Source organism: Oncorhynchus gorbuscha, linkage group LG14, assembly GCF_021184085.1.
Source record: "Oncorhynchus gorbuscha isolate QuinsamMale2020 ecotype Even-year linkage group LG14, OgorEven_v1.0, whole genome shotgun sequence".
Taxonomy (NCBI): domain Eukaryota; kingdom Metazoa; phylum Chordata; class Actinopteri; order Salmoniformes; family Salmonidae; genus Oncorhynchus; species Oncorhynchus gorbuscha.
In genome coordinates, this window is record NC_060186.1 from 17,305,911 (window position 1) to 17,326,601 (window position 20,691).

General features: G+C 44.2%; 2 protein-coding genes across 4 annotated transcripts; both read right to left on the bottom strand.

Moving 5' to 3' along the window:
- Nucleotides 1–684: 684 nt before the first annotated feature.
- Nucleotides 685–10,200, bottom strand: LOC123994565 (6-phosphofructo-2-kinase/fructose-2,6-bisphosphatase 3-like). 3 transcript variants are annotated; one of them, XM_046297314.1, is made up of 13 exons: nt 9,854–10,200; nt 7,486–7,614; nt 7,082–7,178; nt 6,810–6,951; nt 6,630–6,686; nt 6,338–6,462; nt 5,928–6,135; nt 5,672–5,818; nt 5,472–5,576; nt 5,106–5,298; nt 4,653–4,891; nt 4,453–4,475; nt 685–2,554 (listed from the first exon to the last, which is right to left on the bottom strand). In XM_046297314.1, exons 1-13 carry the CDS (start codon nt 9,924–9,926, stop codon nt 2,548–2,550), a joined length of 1,545 nt encoding a protein of 514 aa, XP_046153270.1. In that variant the 5' UTR covers nt 9,927–10,200; the 3' UTR covers nt 685–2,547. The 3 variants fall into 3 exon arrangements, with proteins under 3 accessions (XP_046153270.1, XP_046153268.1, XP_046153267.1); XM_046297311.1 differs by lacking the exon at nt 685–2,554 and adding an exon at nt 3,544–3,863; XM_046297312.1 differs by lacking the exon at nt 4,453–4,475.
- A 1,845-nt stretch (nt 10,201–12,045) lies between these two features.
- LOC123994566 (splicing factor 45-like) lies at nt 12,046–18,234 on the bottom strand. The gene is made up of 13 exons (XM_046297315.1): nt 18,080–18,234; nt 17,103–17,485; nt 16,842–16,958; nt 16,584–16,750; nt 16,241–16,359; nt 16,030–16,083; nt 15,737–15,875; nt 15,414–15,565; nt 14,845–14,907; nt 14,337–14,413; nt 14,141–14,239; nt 13,709–13,781; nt 12,046–12,459 (listed from the first exon to the last, which is right to left on the bottom strand). The coding sequence occupies exons 2-13, from the start codon at nt 17,229–17,231 to the stop codon at nt 12,356–12,358; spliced, it is 1,293 nt and encodes a 430-aa protein (XP_046153271.1). The 5' UTR covers nt 17,232–17,485; nt 18,080–18,234; the 3' UTR covers nt 12,046–12,355.
- Between the last annotated feature and the right edge of the window lie 2,457 nt (nt 18,235–20,691).

Consider the following 20,691-nt stretch of genomic DNA (forward strand, 5'->3'; position numbering starts at 1 on the left):
TATTTTTGCTACCGTGGCTAGAATAAGAGATCTCAGTCAACAGATCTCAACCCAATTGAACACTTAAGGCGGGAGATTCTAGAGCGGCACCATGAGACAGCGTTTTCCACCAACATCAACAAAAGACCAAATTATGGAATTTCTCATGGAAGAATGGAGTTGCATCCCTCTAATAAAGTTTCCAGAAACTTCTAGAATCTATGCCAAGGTTCATTAAAGCTGTTCTGGCTCATGGTGGCCCAACACCCTATTAAGACACTTTATGTTGGTGTTTCCTTTATTTTGGCAGTTACCTGTAGGCCAGTTTAGGTGTTGACAGCTAGTGTTGTGCTGGCTCTGGTGACACTATTTAAACAGATGTGTTCAAATGTGGCATGGAACAACAACAAATTCCAGCTTCCAGTTTTTAAAAAAAAGTTTCTGGTCTCCCTCTGCAAATTGAAACACATTGATATGATAGGGCAAACACCCTATCAAGTCGTTTTTTCTACAGGCCTCAGCACTCTCAATACACTTCCATATTGTCCTATAGTACCTTTAAGAATCGCAAGTGTTTGTGACAATTTAGTTGCTTTAAAAGGTTCTAGCATACTTCTCCAAAGGGAAACACAATGTTAGGGTGTTTGCCTTTCAGATAGTGTGCCCCAAAAAACATAAATAATTTAAGATGTGACATCCACAAGATGGCTTGTTTTCCCGCAGATTTATTGGCCCAGCAAATGCAGAATATACACATGTTGTCCTCTCAGACGCTTTGCTTGGCATACACAAGTCATACACAGTACTCAGGCAAGACCAGGTGCCATCCGCTCCAAACGATTATCTAAATCTACATAGAAATAAATAGTTTGAGAAAAAATGTCTTACAAAAAAAAACTAAATTCAAGTATCAGAAGCAAACAAATGAACAAAAGTAGTACTGCCAATATGATATGCAGAACATATTTGGCTGGCTAGCAAAAAAAACTTAAGCCATTTTTCTCAGTTTCATTGTTGGCGTAGTTACTGTGTTTTACCTTTGTGAGGCAGAACAGTACACTCCTTACAATGAACTATTAATCCTTCAAACAGTGATCAGTACAAACATCTACAAAATACCTTCCCACTCAATTCTAGACTTGAACATTCCAAAACACTGAGCGTTCCTTCAAGTCTGATATATTTACATGTCTATTTACAGAACGCATTTTCATAACAAAGATATAAGTGCTCACACATGTTAACAGCTGTCTTACAAAGAAAAGTGAATCACGTTACACTGCGTGTACTCTGAAGGTACCATATGTCTGAATTTCTATGGCCAGCTATATGGGTGCAGAAGCCGCATTGGGCTTGCAGGACAAACACTAGGCACTCTAGGTCCGAATCTCCTTTCGGAGAGAAACACAGAAAGAGACAATTGTGTCTATGGACACAGTCATACACACAAGTCAACAGGGATGTCAACGTTGCTGTGCAGGATCAAAAGGATCATTCATTTCATAGCACATGAGTACACCGGTCATTCAATTTAACATCCTTTAAGTATCAGTATGATACTCAAATCTTAAATCATAACAAAAAAAGTGAATAAGTGCTCAATGTCAACAAGTCAGAGTCATTAACACAATTTGGAGAATCATTATTTCAGAGGCATCCCTATAGGAAAATGTTTACATCGTAAACTAAACGTTTCCATCAGTTTTTAAAAGAGTGATATAACCATTCATCACTCAGATCTCAGGAGGGTGTCAAGAAAGGGAGACTTAAATATTTGGCCTGGTTCCAGCTCTCTGAAGGATGCCTTGCCGACCGCCAAGTAGTCACTCAAACCAGATATAATAGCTCCTTAGAATCAGAGCTATTACCCTAATTAAACCACAGATCCAGGGTGAGCTGTCACTACAGATTCACTTCTGAGAAAACAGAGTGGTTGATTCATGCTAGTTTGTCCCCATCTTCTGTACAAACCTTGTGAGAACCAACCACAGCTTAGGTGAGTCAGTGTTCCTCAAGACATTCACTGAACATATTGTACAGTAGCATACATTATGTTTAACTGGTAAATAAATATGCTATTGGCTATGCAGAGTCATGTCCGGGTCCATGGCCGGGTCCACTCGGGTCTATCAGCGGTTGTTACATAGACCCAAGACCCGATTACAATCAAACAGGACCCGGCACATACCCGATGGAAAACTTAGAATTTTGGACCCGGGCCTGCTCGAGTCTCCGGTATTTTGGGTTTGGGTGGACCCGAGAAGACCTCTAATGTACAGTGTTCTCACTATCTCTTTCCCAGAGGAAAAGTGTTTGAACTACAAGCACTGGCAGATAACACACAGACCAGACACTCACTAACACGTCTGCGTGAGAAAAGAGAACAGTAGTGCCCTGTGATCTCCAGAAAGAGGCAAATGGGGGGGGGAACACAACAATAGCCATTTTGGTGACATTGTTGAATTTTCTTTGCCGGCATCACTTCCTGGGGTCTTGGATCAGGTGACGAGGCGGTGCGATCTCATTAGCAGAGCTGCAGGATCTCATGGCGATTGTTGGACTTTCTCTTCATGTTCTGAGGGAAACAAAAGCATCAAATTGTTAAGAAGACATGGGGAAACCATTACAAACAAACAAACTAAGAGTCATCTGTGAAACAAGACACATAAAACAAAGAGAGGGAAAGATCCTGTCCTATAGGCTAAGTGACTCCAGGCTTAACATGAGATGACGTAACGTGACAGAGGCTTTGGTTCTGCTCATCCATGTCGTCTGAAGCCTCGATGAGCTACTCATTCATATTCCATGGTAAATGTAAACCACGTGTGGGCTCAAAAACGATTATCCAATCTCCCTATCCCACGTCTAAGGTACACCTCAACAACTAACTATAGAGCTACAATGGGTGTGTAAGAGTGTGTGTTTTTACTTGTCTATGGGTGTTACTGTACACTGAGTGGACAAAACATTAAGAACACCTGCTCTTTCCATGACATAGACTGACCAGGTGAAAGCTATAATCACTTATTGATGTCACTTGTTAAATCCACTACAGTCAGTGTAGATGAAGGGGAGGAGACAGGTTAGATGCGGCAGGTAGCCTACTGGTTAGAGCGTTGGGCCAGTAATCGAAAGCTTGGTGGATCGAATCCCTGAGCTGACAAGGTAAAAATCTGTTGTTTTGCACCTAAACAAGGCAGTTAAACCACTGTTCCTATACCGTCATTGTCAATAACAATTTGTTCTTAATTGACTTGTCTAGTTAAATAAAGTTTTTTTTTAATTAAGAAGGGTTTTTAAGCCTTGTGACATGGATTGTGTACGTGAGCCATTTAGAGGGTGAATTGGCAAGACAAAAGAAAGTGCCTTTGAATGGTTTATGGTAGTATGTGCCAGGAGCACCGGTTTGTATCAAGAACTGCAACGCTGCTGGGATTTTCCTGCTCAACAGTTTCCCTTGTGTATCAAAAATGGTCCTCCACCCAAAGGACATCCATTCAACTTGACAACTATGGGAAGCATTGGAGTCAACATGGGCCAGCATCCCTGTGGAACGCTTTCGACACCTTGTAGAGTCCATGACCCAACGAATTGAGGCTGTTATGAGGGCAAAAGGGGTTGCAACTCAATATTAGGAAGGTGTTCTTACGGTTTTGTACACTCAGTGTACAAGTGCCCCTTCTGATTGTGACTTAAGTCGACTGGATCTTTCCACACCCTGAATAATTATCACCTGTCAACATGTACCTGCAGAGTCTGAGACACAACACTACTACATAATAAGAAGCTGGGAGCTAAATCTAGCTGCTTTCTCACTTTACCTTTGAAACACCAAAAGAGAGACCAGTTTCAGACAGTGAAGGACTGTGCAGATGGGCAGAGGTCTTTAAACAGATCAGAAAACACATTGAAAATATAGACGTTCTGAAGACGTAAGTCACATAACAGTGTGTGGGGGTTGGCGTCGTAACATGCAGATAGCAATGCTTGTACAATACTCTGACATCAGCTGGAAGGAATGCGAGGCTGAAATGGTACACAAGGTCATCGTGAGCGGGAAGGGGGGGGAAAGGGAGGGAGGCACTTGGCACATGTATTCCTCAGGGAGTAACAGGATGGTTTTCAAAACCACATTGTAGCGTGTCTGTGAGAAACCAGCCTGGGAAAACTACTGGGATCTTACACAGTACATTCAATGGAACACTGACCGAGGATGATTTATTTAATATAATAATAATAATAATAAATGCCATTTAGCAGACGCTTTTATCCAAAGCGACTTACAGTCATGTGTGCATACATTCTACGTATGGGTGGTCCCGGGGATCGAACCCACTACCCTGGCGTTACAAGCGCCATGCTCTACCAACTGAGCTACAGAAGGAGAGAGGGGGGGGGAGAGGGGGAGAGGATTGGAAAGAGAAAGAAAGAAACAAAGAAAGGCAGAGAGAGGAGAGAGAGACAGGTACTTACAGGCAGACTTTGCCCAGCCAGTGCTGCACAGTGAAGAGGAGAAGGAAGAAATTATGAAAAGAAAGAAAGAGTGAAGAGACAAACAGCGTAGAATGGAAAATTGCTTAGAGCAGAAGAGAAAGAGATAAAAGATGTCCTCCAGTAGGTTTGAGGAGTCAAAGATGTATGTGTGAGAGGGTGAGCGAGAGAGAGACACTCACCTGTCCGGCCAAGGTGAGGTGGGAAGGAGTACAGAGGGACATGGGCGAGGGGGGCAGCTCCTGGAGGGGTTCGTCCAGGCCGTCGATGCGGGGTTTCTTGATGTTGGGCTCGGGGCTGGTCAGGGGGGTCACACTGTTCCTCCTGATCAAAGTCCCAGGATACTTCTTCATCTCCTCTGGTCTCTCTCTATGGGTGTTCACCGCTTCCACGTTGAGCGAGATGGACTCTACCTTGCAGCCTGTACACAGAGTAAAAACACACACACACCACAGTCAGAACAGATATTTAGACCTCACCATATTTCTCCTGCCCTGGACAAGCTAGAGAACATAGAATTGACCCTAATGCCCGATTCACACCATAGAGACAATCTGAACCGTACTGTCCTGTCTCTGATATTTTCTGGTCATATTGTCTTGGCTCGGTAAAGTGAAAGGTGTACAAGTTCTCACCGTAGGCAATGGGGGTGAGCTTCAGCACCGTGTGGAGGGGACACTTCAGGTAGGGCATCTCTTCTGCACTCTTATCCAGGAAGTAAGCCAGGAGACAGCGCATCACAGCCTGGTGACAGATAACCAGAACGTTCTCCTGTCTCTCCAGCTCCATGATCACTGGCTCCACCCGCTGGACCAGGTCCTGATAGGACTGGAGGGAGGGGGAGGGAGGGGACAGAGAGAAAGAAGAGAGAAGGGTTAACTTTACATTTTCACAGACACATCGATTCGCAGCATTTTAAACACTAGAACTATGTCCATGTGTAACTGTACAGTAGTTGGCAGTAGCAGGTTGATTCTAGTAGTATATTGTACTGTGCTAACCTCTCCTGTGGGGTAGCGGTAGTAATACTTGTCCTGGTCTCTCAGAGCAAACTCCTCGGGGTACTTCTCCTTCACCTCATCGTACGTCATCTCCTCACACACCCCCTGTGCACACAACACACACCTCACATTAGAGCTGTTTAAATGAAGCACCACACACACAGTCCAGTGAGTAGTCTATTCTAGTGTGTGTGACTCACAGCGTCTATCTCGTTAAGGGCCTTCCACTGTTCGTAGGGCACTCCCAGGCTCTCAGCAGTCTGGATGCTGCAACACATCTGATTGGTCCACACCTTCAGATCCGTCAAGTTCTGCTCGTTAACGAACATCGACAACGCCCCAGAAAACTACACAAAGAGAAAGGAGGAGAGAGTAAGAGACCAGTGTGTGTGTTTATTTGTGTCAAACTAGTATGCGTGTACATGTGTGTATAGGAGTGTGTTTCTACTCTCGTACCTTTCTCCCCCTTGGCGACAGCCCTGAGTCTCCCCCCAGGCGTCCCTGCAGGTTGTGCATGCTCTCTCCATGGCGACACAGGTAGATGACTCTGGGCTGGACGTGGATGTTCATCAGGTAGTAGACTATCTTATTCTGGACGTGGTCCTGGATCCGGTTCACCAGGAACCTTCTGCCTACATCTATCACCTTGATGAAGGACAGGCTCCTACGTAGGGGGATAGAACTAGTTTAGTCTAGGGCCTGAATTCACGAAACATCTCAGAGTTCCATATAATATTATTTATTATTATCTAAAAGGCCAAACTGATTCTAAATCAGGTTTAAGCCACTCTCAGATCACACAGTAAACCGTAGCTAGGGTCAACAGGTATGAACAGTGAATAAGCTATATGAGGTTTAGGGGCTACCTGTCATACTGGTCTGGGTCCAGGGGTTCGTAGTGAACCCTGTAACACTCTATCCTCTTATGGAAATCTTCCATTGCGTCTGTCTTGTTGCAGTCCTGGTAGTCTGGGCAGGACACCTTCACTTCCTGTCATGGGAAGAAGTAAAAGGTCAGGTGACAGCGTAAGACACTCACTAAGAATTACATTATAGCTCAGTAGCTAACGTCAGGCTGCAACATTAGAGGAACCTTGCAGGAACATGAGCCAACCAATAACATGTTTCTCAGATGTTCTGTTCAGATTTGTGACTCACCATGATATTTGTGGCGATGACGCTGGGATCATCACACACCGACTCGATGAAGAAGATCTGCACACACACACATTTAGAGTCCTTTTATCATCTTTAGATTGAACGACATGGTGAGTCATTTGATCGCGTCTCTGTTTGAGATCGCATCAAGCCTCTCGTAACCATAGAAACACCACTGACCTTGAAGCTGTTCTCACTGCCGAAGTCCAGGATCATGTCTCGTCTGTCACGAGTGGTGTTGGTGGCATCGAAGACTGCAACCTGGCCTCCCTCCTCTGTCAGGTAAGACTTAACGTCCCTCAGAGCTGCTAAGGCACATTGTCTACGCAAGAAAATAAATCATCTCTGTTAGCCTTGTTTCAAGTACACTCTGATGATCAATGACGTCACATGATGCTCAGAATTTGTCATGGTGAAACACAGAGTAGGATGGGGAGAAGGGGTGGACTCACTGTCTGATCTTCAAGGCACTCTCGTTGTCAGCCTTGAAGAAGTCATACGAGCTGTAGTTCTTGACTGCTTCTCTGCGATACTCTCCCACGTTGAAGACTGGAGGCAAAAAACAAACTAACAATGGTAAATAGAATGTTCTGGAGGGAGGCAGTGAGCCCAAGCCCAGTTTGTGGTAAATCTGCAAACTAAAACAGAGGAAAAGGAACAAGATGAAATGGCAGGAAATTCCAATTCAAGAACAATAATTCAACCTCCACCCTTGTAACCCCAACTTTCCTCTTAGTGAGTAAATACAACAAATAAACGTTAGTAAACATTACTATGACTAATAATAAACGTTACTAATCTGTTAGCTACACCTGTTGATGTGTCTCGTCATGTGCTGACTGTGTGTGCTGTGTACCTTTGGTGGGCATGCCGATCCAATTGAGGTATCGGGTGAGTTTCCTGGACATGTAGGTCTTCCCCCTGGCTGGCAGACCCACCATCACAATCACTGTGGGGGGGTTGGCCAGATGGGGGGCCCCTGTCACTAGAGACAGAGAGAGACATAAATATTCAAATATGGTTCAATAGCCATAAACACAATCAACCTGATTAATTGTGTACTCTTAATTTACACACAATAATGACACTGCATATTATCCACACAAACCATTTGCCAATACCTGTCTACAGTGTAAACACTACTGCATCTTCATTCAGTGATGAATGCCTCTCATTCACATGCTCCTACCAGCTCTAATCCACTTTCCAGGACACAGTACCTCCTCGATGGAAAAACAGCTATAAAGCTTTTAGGCCATCACGCCCTCCCTCTATCCACCCCTCCCTCTCTCTCTACCCACCCCTTCCTCTTTCTCCTTCCCTCACCTATTCACAGCATCCCACTTGATCTATCGCCCTTCCTCCCGCAGTGTCAGAGAGCTGTACATCCTCTTATAGACTTGGGGAGACTGTCTGGGTTACTGATCTAGGCAGCACAGTGATGGTCATGGTCGTGGATAGACACTAATACTAATTCCCTCCCACCTGTCTGCTGCCCCCAGCTAGACCCTTCCCCAGTTCCCCAGAGGTCAAGATGGTGCGTCTACCTGCAGAGACACTGCTGAAGCTGTCTCTCCCCCCTCCTGACTGATAAACCTCCTACTAGATGATTCCAATGTCAGGACCACTGTGCATGAGTGAATGCAATTCAGTCTTTAAGGCATGAAAAGGTTTATGGAGACAATGCAGGGAAGTGAGACATAGCTTAGACTGGGGAAGAGGTGCCTGTGTTATTTGTTTCTTAGATTTTTCACTGCACTGTTGAGAGGTAGCTTGCTAGTAAGCATTTGATTGCACCATTTTGTATCCTGTGTACATGACGAATACACTTAGATTTTAGATGGCATTTGCTAAATATTTTATTATTGTGGTTTAAAGCAATGCCTATGATGGTGTGTATGTTTGTTTACAGGCTAGGACTTTCTGGGTGTTAGTTTTCATTGCCTGAATGTCCATGTGATACAGACATCACCAGCTATTGGTGCTTTCAAGACAATTGGGAACTTGGGGGGGAAACTAGGTCAAATCATAATGTCAGTGATTTACAGGTCGGAAAGTTGGAATTCTAGAAAGATGCCCGAGTTTCCGATTTGTATTCCGAGTTGGATGACCGTCCAAAAGTCTGAGCTCCTTTTTTTTTCGAAGTCAGAGATTTCCGAGTTGCGAGTTCACCGTTGTTATGAACGCGGCATAAGGCATAAACTCATTCCCCTCTGTATGACACGCAGCAGGACAAACACACTGACGTCAGTGAATTAAGCAGTGGCTATTCAGGCCGTTGATATTGATCAGTCGGCTCTTTACAAACTGTCGTCACTAGTTACCACAGCCACAAAGTCATAAACCCCGCCTATTTTGCCATTTTTCAGCCAATTATCCAGCTCGCCCCATGCAGACACGCACGAGTATCCAGCTCGCCCGATAGTTCATCCAATCGGAGCCCGATGCGTCTCTGCATGTGAAATCCCCCCGTCTCTCCCACCCACACAACGGTTCCTGGCTGTAACGAGCAGAGCGGGAAGCCCTCGGGACCACAGCAATGAAGTCATACAGGTCGCCTATTTCTACAATTTCTCTTCCTAAAATGTGATTTTGAACATAACCCGTACGATAACCACACTGCTCACTGTATGCTTAGCATTAACCTTAAATTAAGACCAAAACGTATTCTTAAAAAAACAAACACTTTGTGGCTGTGTAACTAGTGGAAACTATGGACTGGATGGGGGCTATTGAGTGGTTGCTATGGTGAGCACTATCAACCACTACCCTCTATAGCTACTTGTGAATCCCGACCTGGCTGCGTGCCAATGGCCAGTTTGGATAGGCTAGGCTAATAGGGCATATGCTATCTAGGAACTTTTAGCATAATTATAGTAATTACAAACAAGTGTACTTTTTTAGTCGGTTGGTTCATTTGAAAACTAAGCTGCTTTGAAATTATTATGTTGAATGGTTTCAAAAAGTACGTTACCTAGACCCATAACAGCCCATTGAAAAAAAAAACAAAGCGAGTAATGCATCAAAACATGCAATCACATTTCCCCCCTGTATTATTATAGGCTCAATGACATTATTATTTGTCAGATTGTGAATAAATCAATAGCATAATTATCAAAGATAATGCCAAGTAATACCTTTATCCTATGGACTTTTTTTCTAAATGAAACCTTGAATGAATCAGGTGGACGCTGATGCCAGCCGCGGGTTAGGCTACTACTTACATCGCCGGGGGACTGCCGGTTTGTCATCCTTTGAAGGAATCCAGATCTTTTGTATCCTGTTCTGAGTAAGCATTCCTAGAGGGTAGTGAAATAAAATAAGAAAGAAACCTAGGTTTCCCACTAATATCAGTCCCCCCAAAATACCACCGTTACGCGCTTTCAGCCCAGCACAGATCAAATGAAAACAGTAGAATACAATTCAAAATGATTTGGATCAGCTGTCGGTTTTCTCTACCAGACAAATAGTCTGAAACAGAATATATTGGCGAGCTAAGCAGTCGTTAAGAGCTGCTGTGTTCTATTCTAATAGCGTTCAGCCTGTGCGGGTGCATTAATCTACCCGGCTGTGTCCCAGTTCTTTTATTTAAACTGTCCGAGCAGGAAACAACGTGACATTTGATGACTCCACCGGGGCGCGCGCTCTCAGGGAGAGTGACGCTGCGCTACCTTGTGGCTGATGACGGTAAATCCACTATCATGGCAAATGGGAGTATCCCGGCGGTGCACGTGCAGAATTGCACCTCAGTAAACCTTCAGAAATATGACTCAATGAGAGTTTATTTGTATTTTTATTGCATTTGCACTTTGTCTCCAAATATTATGTAGTGTCATGCCAATGTCCTATTCGGAGACTTTCTGGTGCAGATTAATATTTATTTTATGCAAATCATTAAAACACTTTGGCAACAACTATATCACCCTATATTTTCAAGTGAAATATTTTTCATTCCAGCAACACAGGATATGGTGCAGGAAAATACAAAGTAGAGAAGTGCTGGGTTTCAAAATAATGGGCTCCACTCTCAATAGGCTCTTTAATCTCTCTTGGACAGAGTTTGCATAAAACGTGAAGTGACAAACTTTCGCAAACAATTTTAGTTTTGGGTAACAGAGATGATAGGCTACGTGACTGCCTTAGTGGCACGTAGCCTGAGAATGGCTATAGCCCTGAGCATGGCTATAGCCTGCAGTCACATAGGACCATTTGAGTTTATATCATTAAGAAACTTAAGATACCAGTGAAAGGATCTGTTCAGTGAATAGAGAGAGAATAATGGTATTGAGCCATTTGGATCTAATTATTTCTAAATTCTTCTGGCTCCACATGTAAGGTGTATATTTCAGATTGGGGAAGATACAAATAGATGCAATCTTTTTGTATGTGGGCCCAGTCAACCTCTCCACACACACACAACTCTTCATAGCCTAGCCTACTTCTTCACCCATCTGTTTCTCTCCTGATCCAGGCCAGGTCAGAGCCTGACCCCAATCACCCACACTAGGGATTCTAGGGAATACCTACACTTGACAAGACTGTGACCCAGTCTGGGTGCCAAGGGAGAGACAACCCCCCCCCCCCCCCCCCCCACACACACACTGTGTCCCCCCTTTCCCTAATACACATACTCTCCGCTCTCTCAGACCCAATTCAACTCCACCAGTGGTATTTAGGTTAGGCAAAGAGCACTGTCACTCCTCCACCCAGACACTATCCCACTCCCCCTGCATGAGCCAAGCATGCTCTCCTTCTACCCTCTGCATGCCTGACCTGCAAACCTTCCCACATAACCTACCCCCCCACACACACACTTAATCTCAATTTTGCTTTACCCAAACCTATTTGTATTTCTACCACAGGAGGTTGGTGGCACCTTAATTGGGGAGAACGGGTTCGTGGTAATGGCTGGAGCAGAATGATATTAAATACATGTTTTCCATGTGTTTGATGCTATTCCAGTTGTTTCCAGCCATTATCATGAGCCGTCCTCCTCTCAGCAGCCTCCACTGGTTTCTATGCATCTAACCTTTATTTCTTGAGGTTAATCATAAAATCTGAGTAGAGAGAGTCCATGTCAATTTAATTCCCTTTCTATGAATTAGCTCATTTCTGTGTACTACCCGATCAGAATACATTTCTTCTGATTTAATCCTCCACAGACATCAGTCATTATGAGTCCTCTAACTCCCCTATGAACCCTGTCTGTTTTACATAAGATCCGAATGAGGCTGGAGGGGGAGGGCTGTGTTCCTTTCATAACTGCCCCAGTACCCCCTCACCGTGCCGGGCTATGTAAAGATGGAAAGCTGGGGGTCTGGTCCTCTGGGAGCCTCTTATGTCAGACAGATTAGAAGGAAACTGGGCTTCCTAGACTAAGCTCTGCCCTAGAAGAGTGTGAGATTAAAACCAAAGATTTTAAACAAAAGGAACATTTATTTTCCGGTTTCACTTGTACATGTTCATATCAGGACACAGAGACCAAGACAGTAGTTCATTACCTCACATACAGGATTTTTCTGCTGGCAAAACAAACTACAGGTGAAACACTTCAGTAAATACAGACCCATTGTGCTGCTGTTGAGTATAATGGTTTAGCTACTTAGAGACAGAAAGAGCTACTGGTGATTATCAATGTGTGTGTGTGTCAGAGCCTTTCTTCTGTTCCTGTGGGTATGAATGAGGCGGGTCTTAACGATTCAGGTGGGATGGACCGTGTGTGTGTCTCACATCTGCTCTCCCAGGTCCAACACTCTGAACTTATCCTGGTTATAGAAACATGCTTTTACCACCCGACCACCAAAGAACCTCCCATTCAGATCCACCACAGCTAGAGGAGAGAAGACAGGAAACAAACATTATTACTGTGCAAACATTTATCAACATTACAGACTTGACTTTGTCAGCTTAGGCCAGACAGGTCTGCAATATCACTGCTGATGTATCATTGAGTGAAGACTAGTGAGGAATTGGGTCGTTTTGTTCGTTTGGACCGTGAACAAACACGGTCATCCTTACACGGTCTATGGGATGGTGCTCCTCTTTGATAGTCTACAGTGTTTTCATCATTAACCCGTAATTCATTCTTATCAAAGCTTGAAAAACCAAAACGTTGTGGCTATCAGAGGCTTGGGTATTTCTTGGTCTTCAAACACAGCCGGGACATCACCCAAGTTCCCTTCTCCTTCCCAAGAATGTCACAGATAAACAACAACAAACAGTCCTGGAGGCAGAGTTCAAACACACATCCAGTCTACAATAGTGAGATGGACACTGTGAGAGTTCCTTATCAACATTAGGCACATGACCTCATGGGGGCATGTGTGTGTTTGAGCAGTGATGACAAGTACCTACTCATCCTAACGCCAATGCCGGGACATTCCCAGTAAAACAGGCGTTGTGTGGTCAAATATGGATACATGTGCAGAGCTGTGGTGTATTGGGAAGAGTCCCTGGCATAAATCACACGCGTCTCCTCACCGGATGCCGGGGTTCAAGCCGAGGGCCCACCTTTCCCACGGTTTCTCTAAGACTTGCCTGTCTCCCCCTTTGAATTCCTTACCGTCTAAACTCAAAACACCTGGAAAAAATAGCAACAATGTGTGTGTCCAGTCTGGTATTAGTAGCACTCACTAGTCTCTATAGAAATTAACAGGGTGCGTGTGTCCAGCCCAGTCTAGTGTGTATATATTATGCAGGCAGTGTGATGTAACGGCGTGCATGGAGGGACAGAGGGTTGCTGGGACAGCTGTGATGTAACACCTGGGGGGGGACAGTCTCACCTGCTTTCTGGCCCCAGCATTAGCCTTATGACAGACATAACAGTTAGACGCTCGCACCTAACAGTTAGACGCTCGCACCTAACAGTTAGACGCTCGCACCTAACAGTTAGACGCTCGCACCTAACAGTTAGACGCTCGCACCTAACAGTTAGACGCTCGCACCTAACAGTTAAGACACACACACACAAGTTATATAGACACACAATATAGTTACAGACAAACGAGCACACACACATCTTACAGAAACCTCAAGGACACACACAAAATAACCATACAAACACATTAGGTTGTACTGACCTTTGATGGCTGACTCGACTCTCTCAAACTCCAGAAATATCCTCACTGCTTCATCGTCTGTCACCTGAGCAATCTGAGAACATATAGTTTAATACACATGCTAAACAGAGTGGTTCGAGCCCTGAATGCTGATTGGCTGACAGTCGTGGTAAACCACAGGTATAACAAAACAGATTTTTACTGCTCTAATTACGTTGGTAACCAGTTTATAACAGCAATAAGGCACCTCGGGGGTTTGTGATATATATGGCCAATATACCATGGCTAAGGGCTGTGTCTAAGCTCTCCGCGATGCGTTGTGCATAAGAACAGCCCATAGTCGTGGTATATTGGCCATATACCACACCTCTTCGGGCCTTACTGCTTAATTAGTCCAACACAATTTGACTCAGCACTTAACTATACACACACAGACAGACTTATTCCTCTCACCTCAAAGATGACACACTTGATGACCTTGCCGTATTTCTCACACTCTTCTTTGGTCTCCCCTTCCAAATCTTCATCCACCTCTCCTCTGCCCACCATGTTCTAAAACACACACACTTTATTGGACCTATGCACATAAACAAACAATAATTGACAATAAATACTCAGGCACAGACAAAGACACACACATAGCACCCACCCGTAGCAGCACGACTTTGGTGGGGCATTTGAGGATCTCTGTGAGGGGGTTGGCCTCTGACTTCTTGGAGGGGTCCACTGATGGGAGAAAGAGAGCAGAATATTTCAACAATAAGTAAAACAACTGAATATATTGGTAAACAGGAAGAGACTCAGACTGTAGATTGGACCAGAATGTGGACCACAACTGATGTTATAAAGCTAGTTAAATCAATCAGATGAGGGTTACAGGTACTAACCTAAAAACTCAATTAACACATATTTTCATAATTTTCTAGGTTATCAACCATCATAATGTAGGCCCAAAATAAATGTGGTTACTAGTTCCATAATGAAACTTGACCCACATTGAGATGAGCAAACTGTATAACAAAAAAATGGAGAATTTGCCTGTCAAAATGAGAAGGTTTGAGATGCGAATAGATGGAGACATGGGACAACAAGACACACGGGGCGAAACCGGATGTGATGCGTCAAGGTAGAGAGGAAGTGATGTGACAGTGCCAAACCTATTGAAGCCGAGCCCCAGCCTAAAGGCTCAGCTGCTGCCGTCTGGCTACTGGATCCTGGTGCTTTAGAGAGGGACACAAACACACACAAAACGAAAAACAAAAGAACACCAATACATACAACTAAGATCACAAATGTTGAAGATTAAAATCATCAATGAATGAAAAATACCAATTAAAAACTGAATCTTGACTGAGGATGATCACACAGCTACAAATAATGTTACAATAGACAGTCTTGGAACTAGAAACCAAGACCATTCATTCTGGGCCTATGTAATACATGATTAAAAAAATAAAAAAATAAACATCTGGACAGGCTAATGTAACAAGAGGAGACAATGAAAACAAGCTTGTATCTATCTTATCTAGTAGAAAGAGATCATGAGTATTGGTGTTAGAGAAAAGGGGGGGGGGTGCTGGTGTAAAAAGGAGAGAGGGAGGGAGTAGACTGTGTGCATATATAATAAGAAAGAGAAGTGAAATCTGAGAGAAAGACAGGAATGAGTGAGAGCGAGCGAGACAGGGCAGTGAGACGGCAGAAAGTGAGATGTGAAGCATGGCGTTACTCTTCTCAGTGGCGTCTCCTATGATGATCTTGCCACCCCTCTTGCTGGTCTTCTCTACAGACAGGGCCGTGCTGAGACCCTGCTCGTGTTTGCCCAGCCCCTGGCCCTCCCGGAAGCCATACTTCTGCATGATCTTATGGGCCACGGTCCCTCTGGGGAGACAGGGACACAACATCAGACAACACCACTGGACAGAACATTGAGCTGCTGTACTATACAGGTTGATGCCATTAGTGTTCAGGTGTGTTGTGTTTTGAGTAGGGCACATTAGACTATATACAACTAACAGGACATTCTATCCCAGTAGGGGGTATCAGACTCACCCCATGTTGGCCAGGAATGAGTTGGTGGGACCACCAGGTGGTGAGCGGGGGCGTTCGGAGTCCTCGTACATGGGGGGAGGGATGGCTGCTTTAGAACCACGGGAGGGTCGCATCTCATCCTCATAGGAGTATGACGAGCCTGGAGGAGCGAGACAGTCAGTTAGCACACTCACCTCATCCTGATCAAGCATGTTGAATGTCATCCTAATGTTAAATAACACTGCCATCTACTGGACAAACTCCCCCACATCCCAAACAGGCAGACACAAATCCCTCTGTGAGCCATTACTCACTGTCTCTACTATCCACGAGTGAGGAGGGTGGGGCGATGGCTGCTCCACCCATACCTAAGAGACCCACATGGGTAAGAATCAAGCACCACATACAGTCAGACACATTATCCTGAAGTAATCACAACATTATCCTAACATTAAGAACAAGTCCATCTGCCTAAATGTCTCATCTGCTTTGAAGGCTCAGTGAAACCATAGGTAGTCTACTCACTTCTTTTCCTCTTCTCCTTCTCATAGTCCTCCTCCTCCTCATCAGACTCTCCCTCTGCCGTGGGGAAGCGGGAGAATCCACTCGGAGCGCTGCTGCCCTCGTGTCTGTCCTTCCTCTTCCTGGACAGGAAGCACACATGAGGTCAGAATAAAGGACAGAACATGGACTGAAATGATGTGGTCATAGTCAGGTCCATATTCCTACAGTGTGAAAACGTCTAAACAATACGTCATCCTTAGATTCCTGAAGGATATAACATTGTAACTTATGTCAACAATAACAACAGAATCCTGTTGAATGTTCTAGAAGTGTAGCTTTGGTGCTGTTCGGTAAGAGGTCGTACTTCTCTCTGTCCTCTATCTCCTTCAGTCGTTCCTGCTCTCTCTGCCTCTGCCTCTCCTCGCGGTGTCTCTTCACCACCTTCTCGTAGTCGTTGGGGAACATGGGGTCATACTCATCAGCCAGGGGGATTAGCGCGTCCCCCGAGGGGAAACCGCTGGGTGCTGTGTCCTGACACACACATCACATAAGTCACACATAATTAACACACATTTCACACCCTGATAGATAGTTGTGTCACAGAAACACACACAGCCCTCACCTTGAGTCCTGCTGCAATGTGTGGGGGTGTGTCTATTATCTGTCTGTCATCAGCCGAACCTCCTCTCTTTAAGTCAATAACTGGTGCCAGGACAGTACCCTGCTTCATCCGCTGACTCTGTGGGGAACACACACACACATCATCCATATCTCTGTATGAGGGGAAAAGGTTCATAGATATGGCTAGGGATGCTTTGGTAAACATAGCTTTGAGTCTTCCTGAATCCAGCTTTCATCAACCTGCAGTGCCATTGGAACCCACCTTAGCCTGAGTCAGAGCTGCTTTCTTTACTTTCAGCTGTGATTGCAGTAGCTTAAAATTCTTGGACCAGCCCTCGGTCTTGGTGTCACTGGTCGCACTCCCGACACCCATGTCGTCGTAAAGCGACATCGTTCTCAGAGTTGAAGTAACTTTTTCGGAGCAGGTTAGGAGAACGTACGCAGTAAATTATAATTTATAATCATTTACTTAGTATGTTAGGAGAATTGACGTAGCAGGTTCGGACACTGGGCTTAATGTTAGGAACGGGGTTCGGGTTAGCGAAAAGGCTCTCCTAACCTGCTACGAAAATAACTTTGTATCGAAGTGGCGTGAAAAGTGTGTGTCCCCTAAAGATACTCCTGGCAGTGGCAGGGTAAATAGACCTGTAAACAAAAGCAGCGTCAAGACAAAATATATAACTGACATAGTGGTGGGTATAATTTGTGGAACGTTCCAACAGGAATCTGTTCCAAAAACTTCGTAAATAACAACATTGCCAACAAACAACGCATACACAGTTGTATAGCGGCCGAATAAGATACCGGATAGAGAGGGTTATTTCATTACGTTCTCTCTCACCACGTTGATCCCGAAAAATGTATCTGGTAGCCTATGGACAAACATTAAGAATAAGCTACGTGGTGAGTTGATGACTATTCGGCAGCTAGTTAGCTGGGTGAATTGACCATGCTACTTTGTATGCGTTGTTTGTTGGCAATCTTGTACTTTACGAAATTTTTGGGACAGACTCCTGTTGGAACGTTCCACAAATTATACCCACCCCCCAAAGACAGTCCAGTAGAATTATATTTAAAAAATTAACTAATTACATTGCATTTGTGAGGGCCAGCTAGCTAACGCGTTACTTTTAGCCAACTAACGTTAAAAAACAATTGTATCGGTCTTTTGTCGCGGAGGCACACTAACAATACTTCCCACAGATATAACCCCTTTCCAACTAAGAATCAAATACTAACCTTATAAAATATAACTAGTACACAAATAAATCGTTGTAATGCGCGAATGCGTGCCTTTTTATTAGCACATATCGCTACACAGCTTGCTACACGGACTTTCAAATAGATACAATAAACGTCATCAAAAATGGTCAACTTCTTCTTTAAAATTATATTGGCGGATCGCAACCAACTGCAAGATGCATACACTGCCACCTACTATACTGGAGTGTAGGAGTACTATACTACTTTTCATCTATTTCTCTTTTCTAGCCCTGTGTTTCTGCCTACTGTTCTGGAGTGTGATTTACTTACACGTTGTGACACAAAATGGGAAAGCCCTGTGTTTCTGCCTACTGAACGTTGTGACACAAAATGGGAAAGGATAGGATAAAGGCAAGAAAATTGCCCTACCGACTATCCCTACAGCCATTAAAACCTCACCACTATTCGGCCCTATCTGATCCAACATCATGCAGGCCTGGAAGGACGGGACACTATTGTTCAACGCACCTTGCACATTAATGAGCACAGGATTTCTGAACAGGCCTCGAAACCATGCCAGGACCATCAGAAGCACCAGTCCTGACAGTAGGTCCACTTACTACGGGTATATCCATGTAAGCTCCATCAGTCCGCACTGTAGTTCTACCAATCTGTTTTAAGGCCTCTACATATCATAACTGATCCTATATCTATGAGACTCTGAACCTGGCATCCACCAAATGCTGCACTGTGTTCTCCCCCACAATTACAGCACTTAACCTTTCACATTCACAGAGGGTGGCAGGTAGTCTAGTGGTTAGTGTTGGGCCAGTAACCGAAAGTTTGCTAGATTGAATCCCTGAGCTGACAAGGTAAACATCTGTCATTCTGCCCCTGAACAAGGCAGTTAACCCACTGTTCCTAGGCTGTCATTGTTTAAATAAGAATTTGTTCTTAACTGACTTGACGAGTTAAATAAAAGTTAAATTTTAAAAAACACGTTCCCTTCCACACGTGTCTAATTTTTCTTTCCTTCACACTAAGCAGCTACATGTCCCATGGGACAGATCCTCTTACATTGAATCTGTACTTTTCCTGGCCAGACTTTCTCAAACCACCGCATCACTGATAAGCATTCACTTGTTTGACCCTCTTTCCTGCTGATCAACATTTTGGCCTCAATCACTCTGCCTCCCTTCACATTTTCTTTAGTATCATCTGTGGACCCCAGTGATGACTCGCCTCAATCTAAGCACCAGGTACATGGCTTTTAATCTTCTTCCCATTAAACATTTCCATTTTGAGAATCTTCTCTTGATGAGCCTGGCTACCACACAATATTAATATAACCTACCATTTCCAATTAACCAAACTAATTTCACCTACCTCTTTCTCCCCACCATTATTTGTATTTATTTTACCAGGTAAGTTGACTGAGAACACATTCTCATTTACAGCAATGACCTGGGGAGTAGTTACAGGGGATGAATGAGACAATTGTGAACTGGGGATTATTACCGTGACCATGATGGTTTGAGGGCCAGAATGGGAATTTTGCCAGGACACCAGGGTTAACACCAGGGTTTAACACCCCTACTCTTACAATAAGTGCCATGGGATCTTGACTGACCTCAGAGAGTCAGGAACACCCATTTTAACATCCCATCCAGAAGGCAACACCCTACACAGAGCAGTGTCCCCAAGCACATCCCTGGGGTATTGGTATATTCTTTATACCAGAGGAAAGAGTGCCTCCTACTGGCTCTCCAACACCACTTCCAGCAGCATCTGGTCTCCCATCCAGGGACTGACCAGGACCAAGCCTGCTTAGCTTCAGAAGCAAGCCAGCAGTGGTATGCTGCTGGCATACATAGTTAGTCAGATACCTAGGGTGTAAGTGAGGCCTTGTGGTCTCATCAAACACTATCTTTTTTTCCACCTAGCGTTCGAATGGCCACAACTGGAAAACAAAAATAAAAAACAAACACAAATCAAATGACCACTAGATGGAGCTAGATGACAACTTTTATACAAGCGTTGACCGTGTGCGGACCTCAAAGGATATGAAATAGTCACATAGAACAATATAATTGTGAAGCATCCGGTTAGCGTTTCCGCTCACTACCAAATATGGTGATGGCAAGAAGGCCGACAGTAAGGAGAAGATGGAGCGAGATGGATTTTGGCTGACATTCTGCACATTTTCTCACCGATTAAATATTTGATTTCAATATAGTTTTCTGTTACCCTTTGCCAAAGTCTAAGAAATGCCGTTGTTTAGAAGGAGTGCAAGGGCGAATTGAGTTATTGCAAATAGGATCTCGCTAACTCGTGCTTGGCTCTGCCCTCCTCCTTGCTTGTTCTGCCCACTATGACTAATTTGTTCACATCAGAAACGGCAGGCTGTGGTCTATCGTTGGTTAGTTATAAAAATCTATGACATAGTCTTACAATTGGAATCAATGATTGTATATTGGAATCCAACCAACACGTCTAGCAATCAAAAGGTTTTGTGTTCAAATCCCATCATGCAGAACTATCATACTAATTTTAATAAAGATGATTTACATTTACGATGTTACTTCTACCCCTGAATCCAGGTTACAGCAGTAGACCTGAATAATTGAGAATGAAAGTGAAAGTGCCAG

Bases quoted from the DNA above. Each gene is read 5' to 3' on its own strand.
- LOC123994565 (XM_046297311.1), bottom strand. From the start codon at position 9,926: ATGCTTACTCAGAACAGGATACAAAAGATCTGGATTCCTTCAAAGGAT. The intron at 7,179-7,485 runs GTACACAGCACA...TTTTGCCTCCAG, and splicing joins GATCGGCATGCCCACCAAAG to TCTTCAACGTGGGAGAGTAT. The intron at 3,864-4,452 runs GTAAGTACCTGT...ATCTGTTTAAAG, and splicing joins TGGCTGGGCAAAGTCTGCCT to ACCTCTGCCCATCTGCACAG.
- LOC123994566 (XM_046297315.1), bottom strand. From the start codon at position 17,231: ATGTCGCTTTACGACGACATGGGTGTCGGGAGTGCGACCAGTGACACC. The intron at 16,959-17,102 runs GTGGGTTCCAAT...TGTTCCCCACAG, and splicing joins CAGCTCTGACTCAGGCTAAG to AGTCAGCGGATGAAGCAGGG. The intron at 13,782-14,140 runs GTGAGAGGAATA...ATATGTTCTCAG, and splicing joins TCAAGTGTGTCATCTTTGAG to ATTGCTCAGGTGACAGACGA.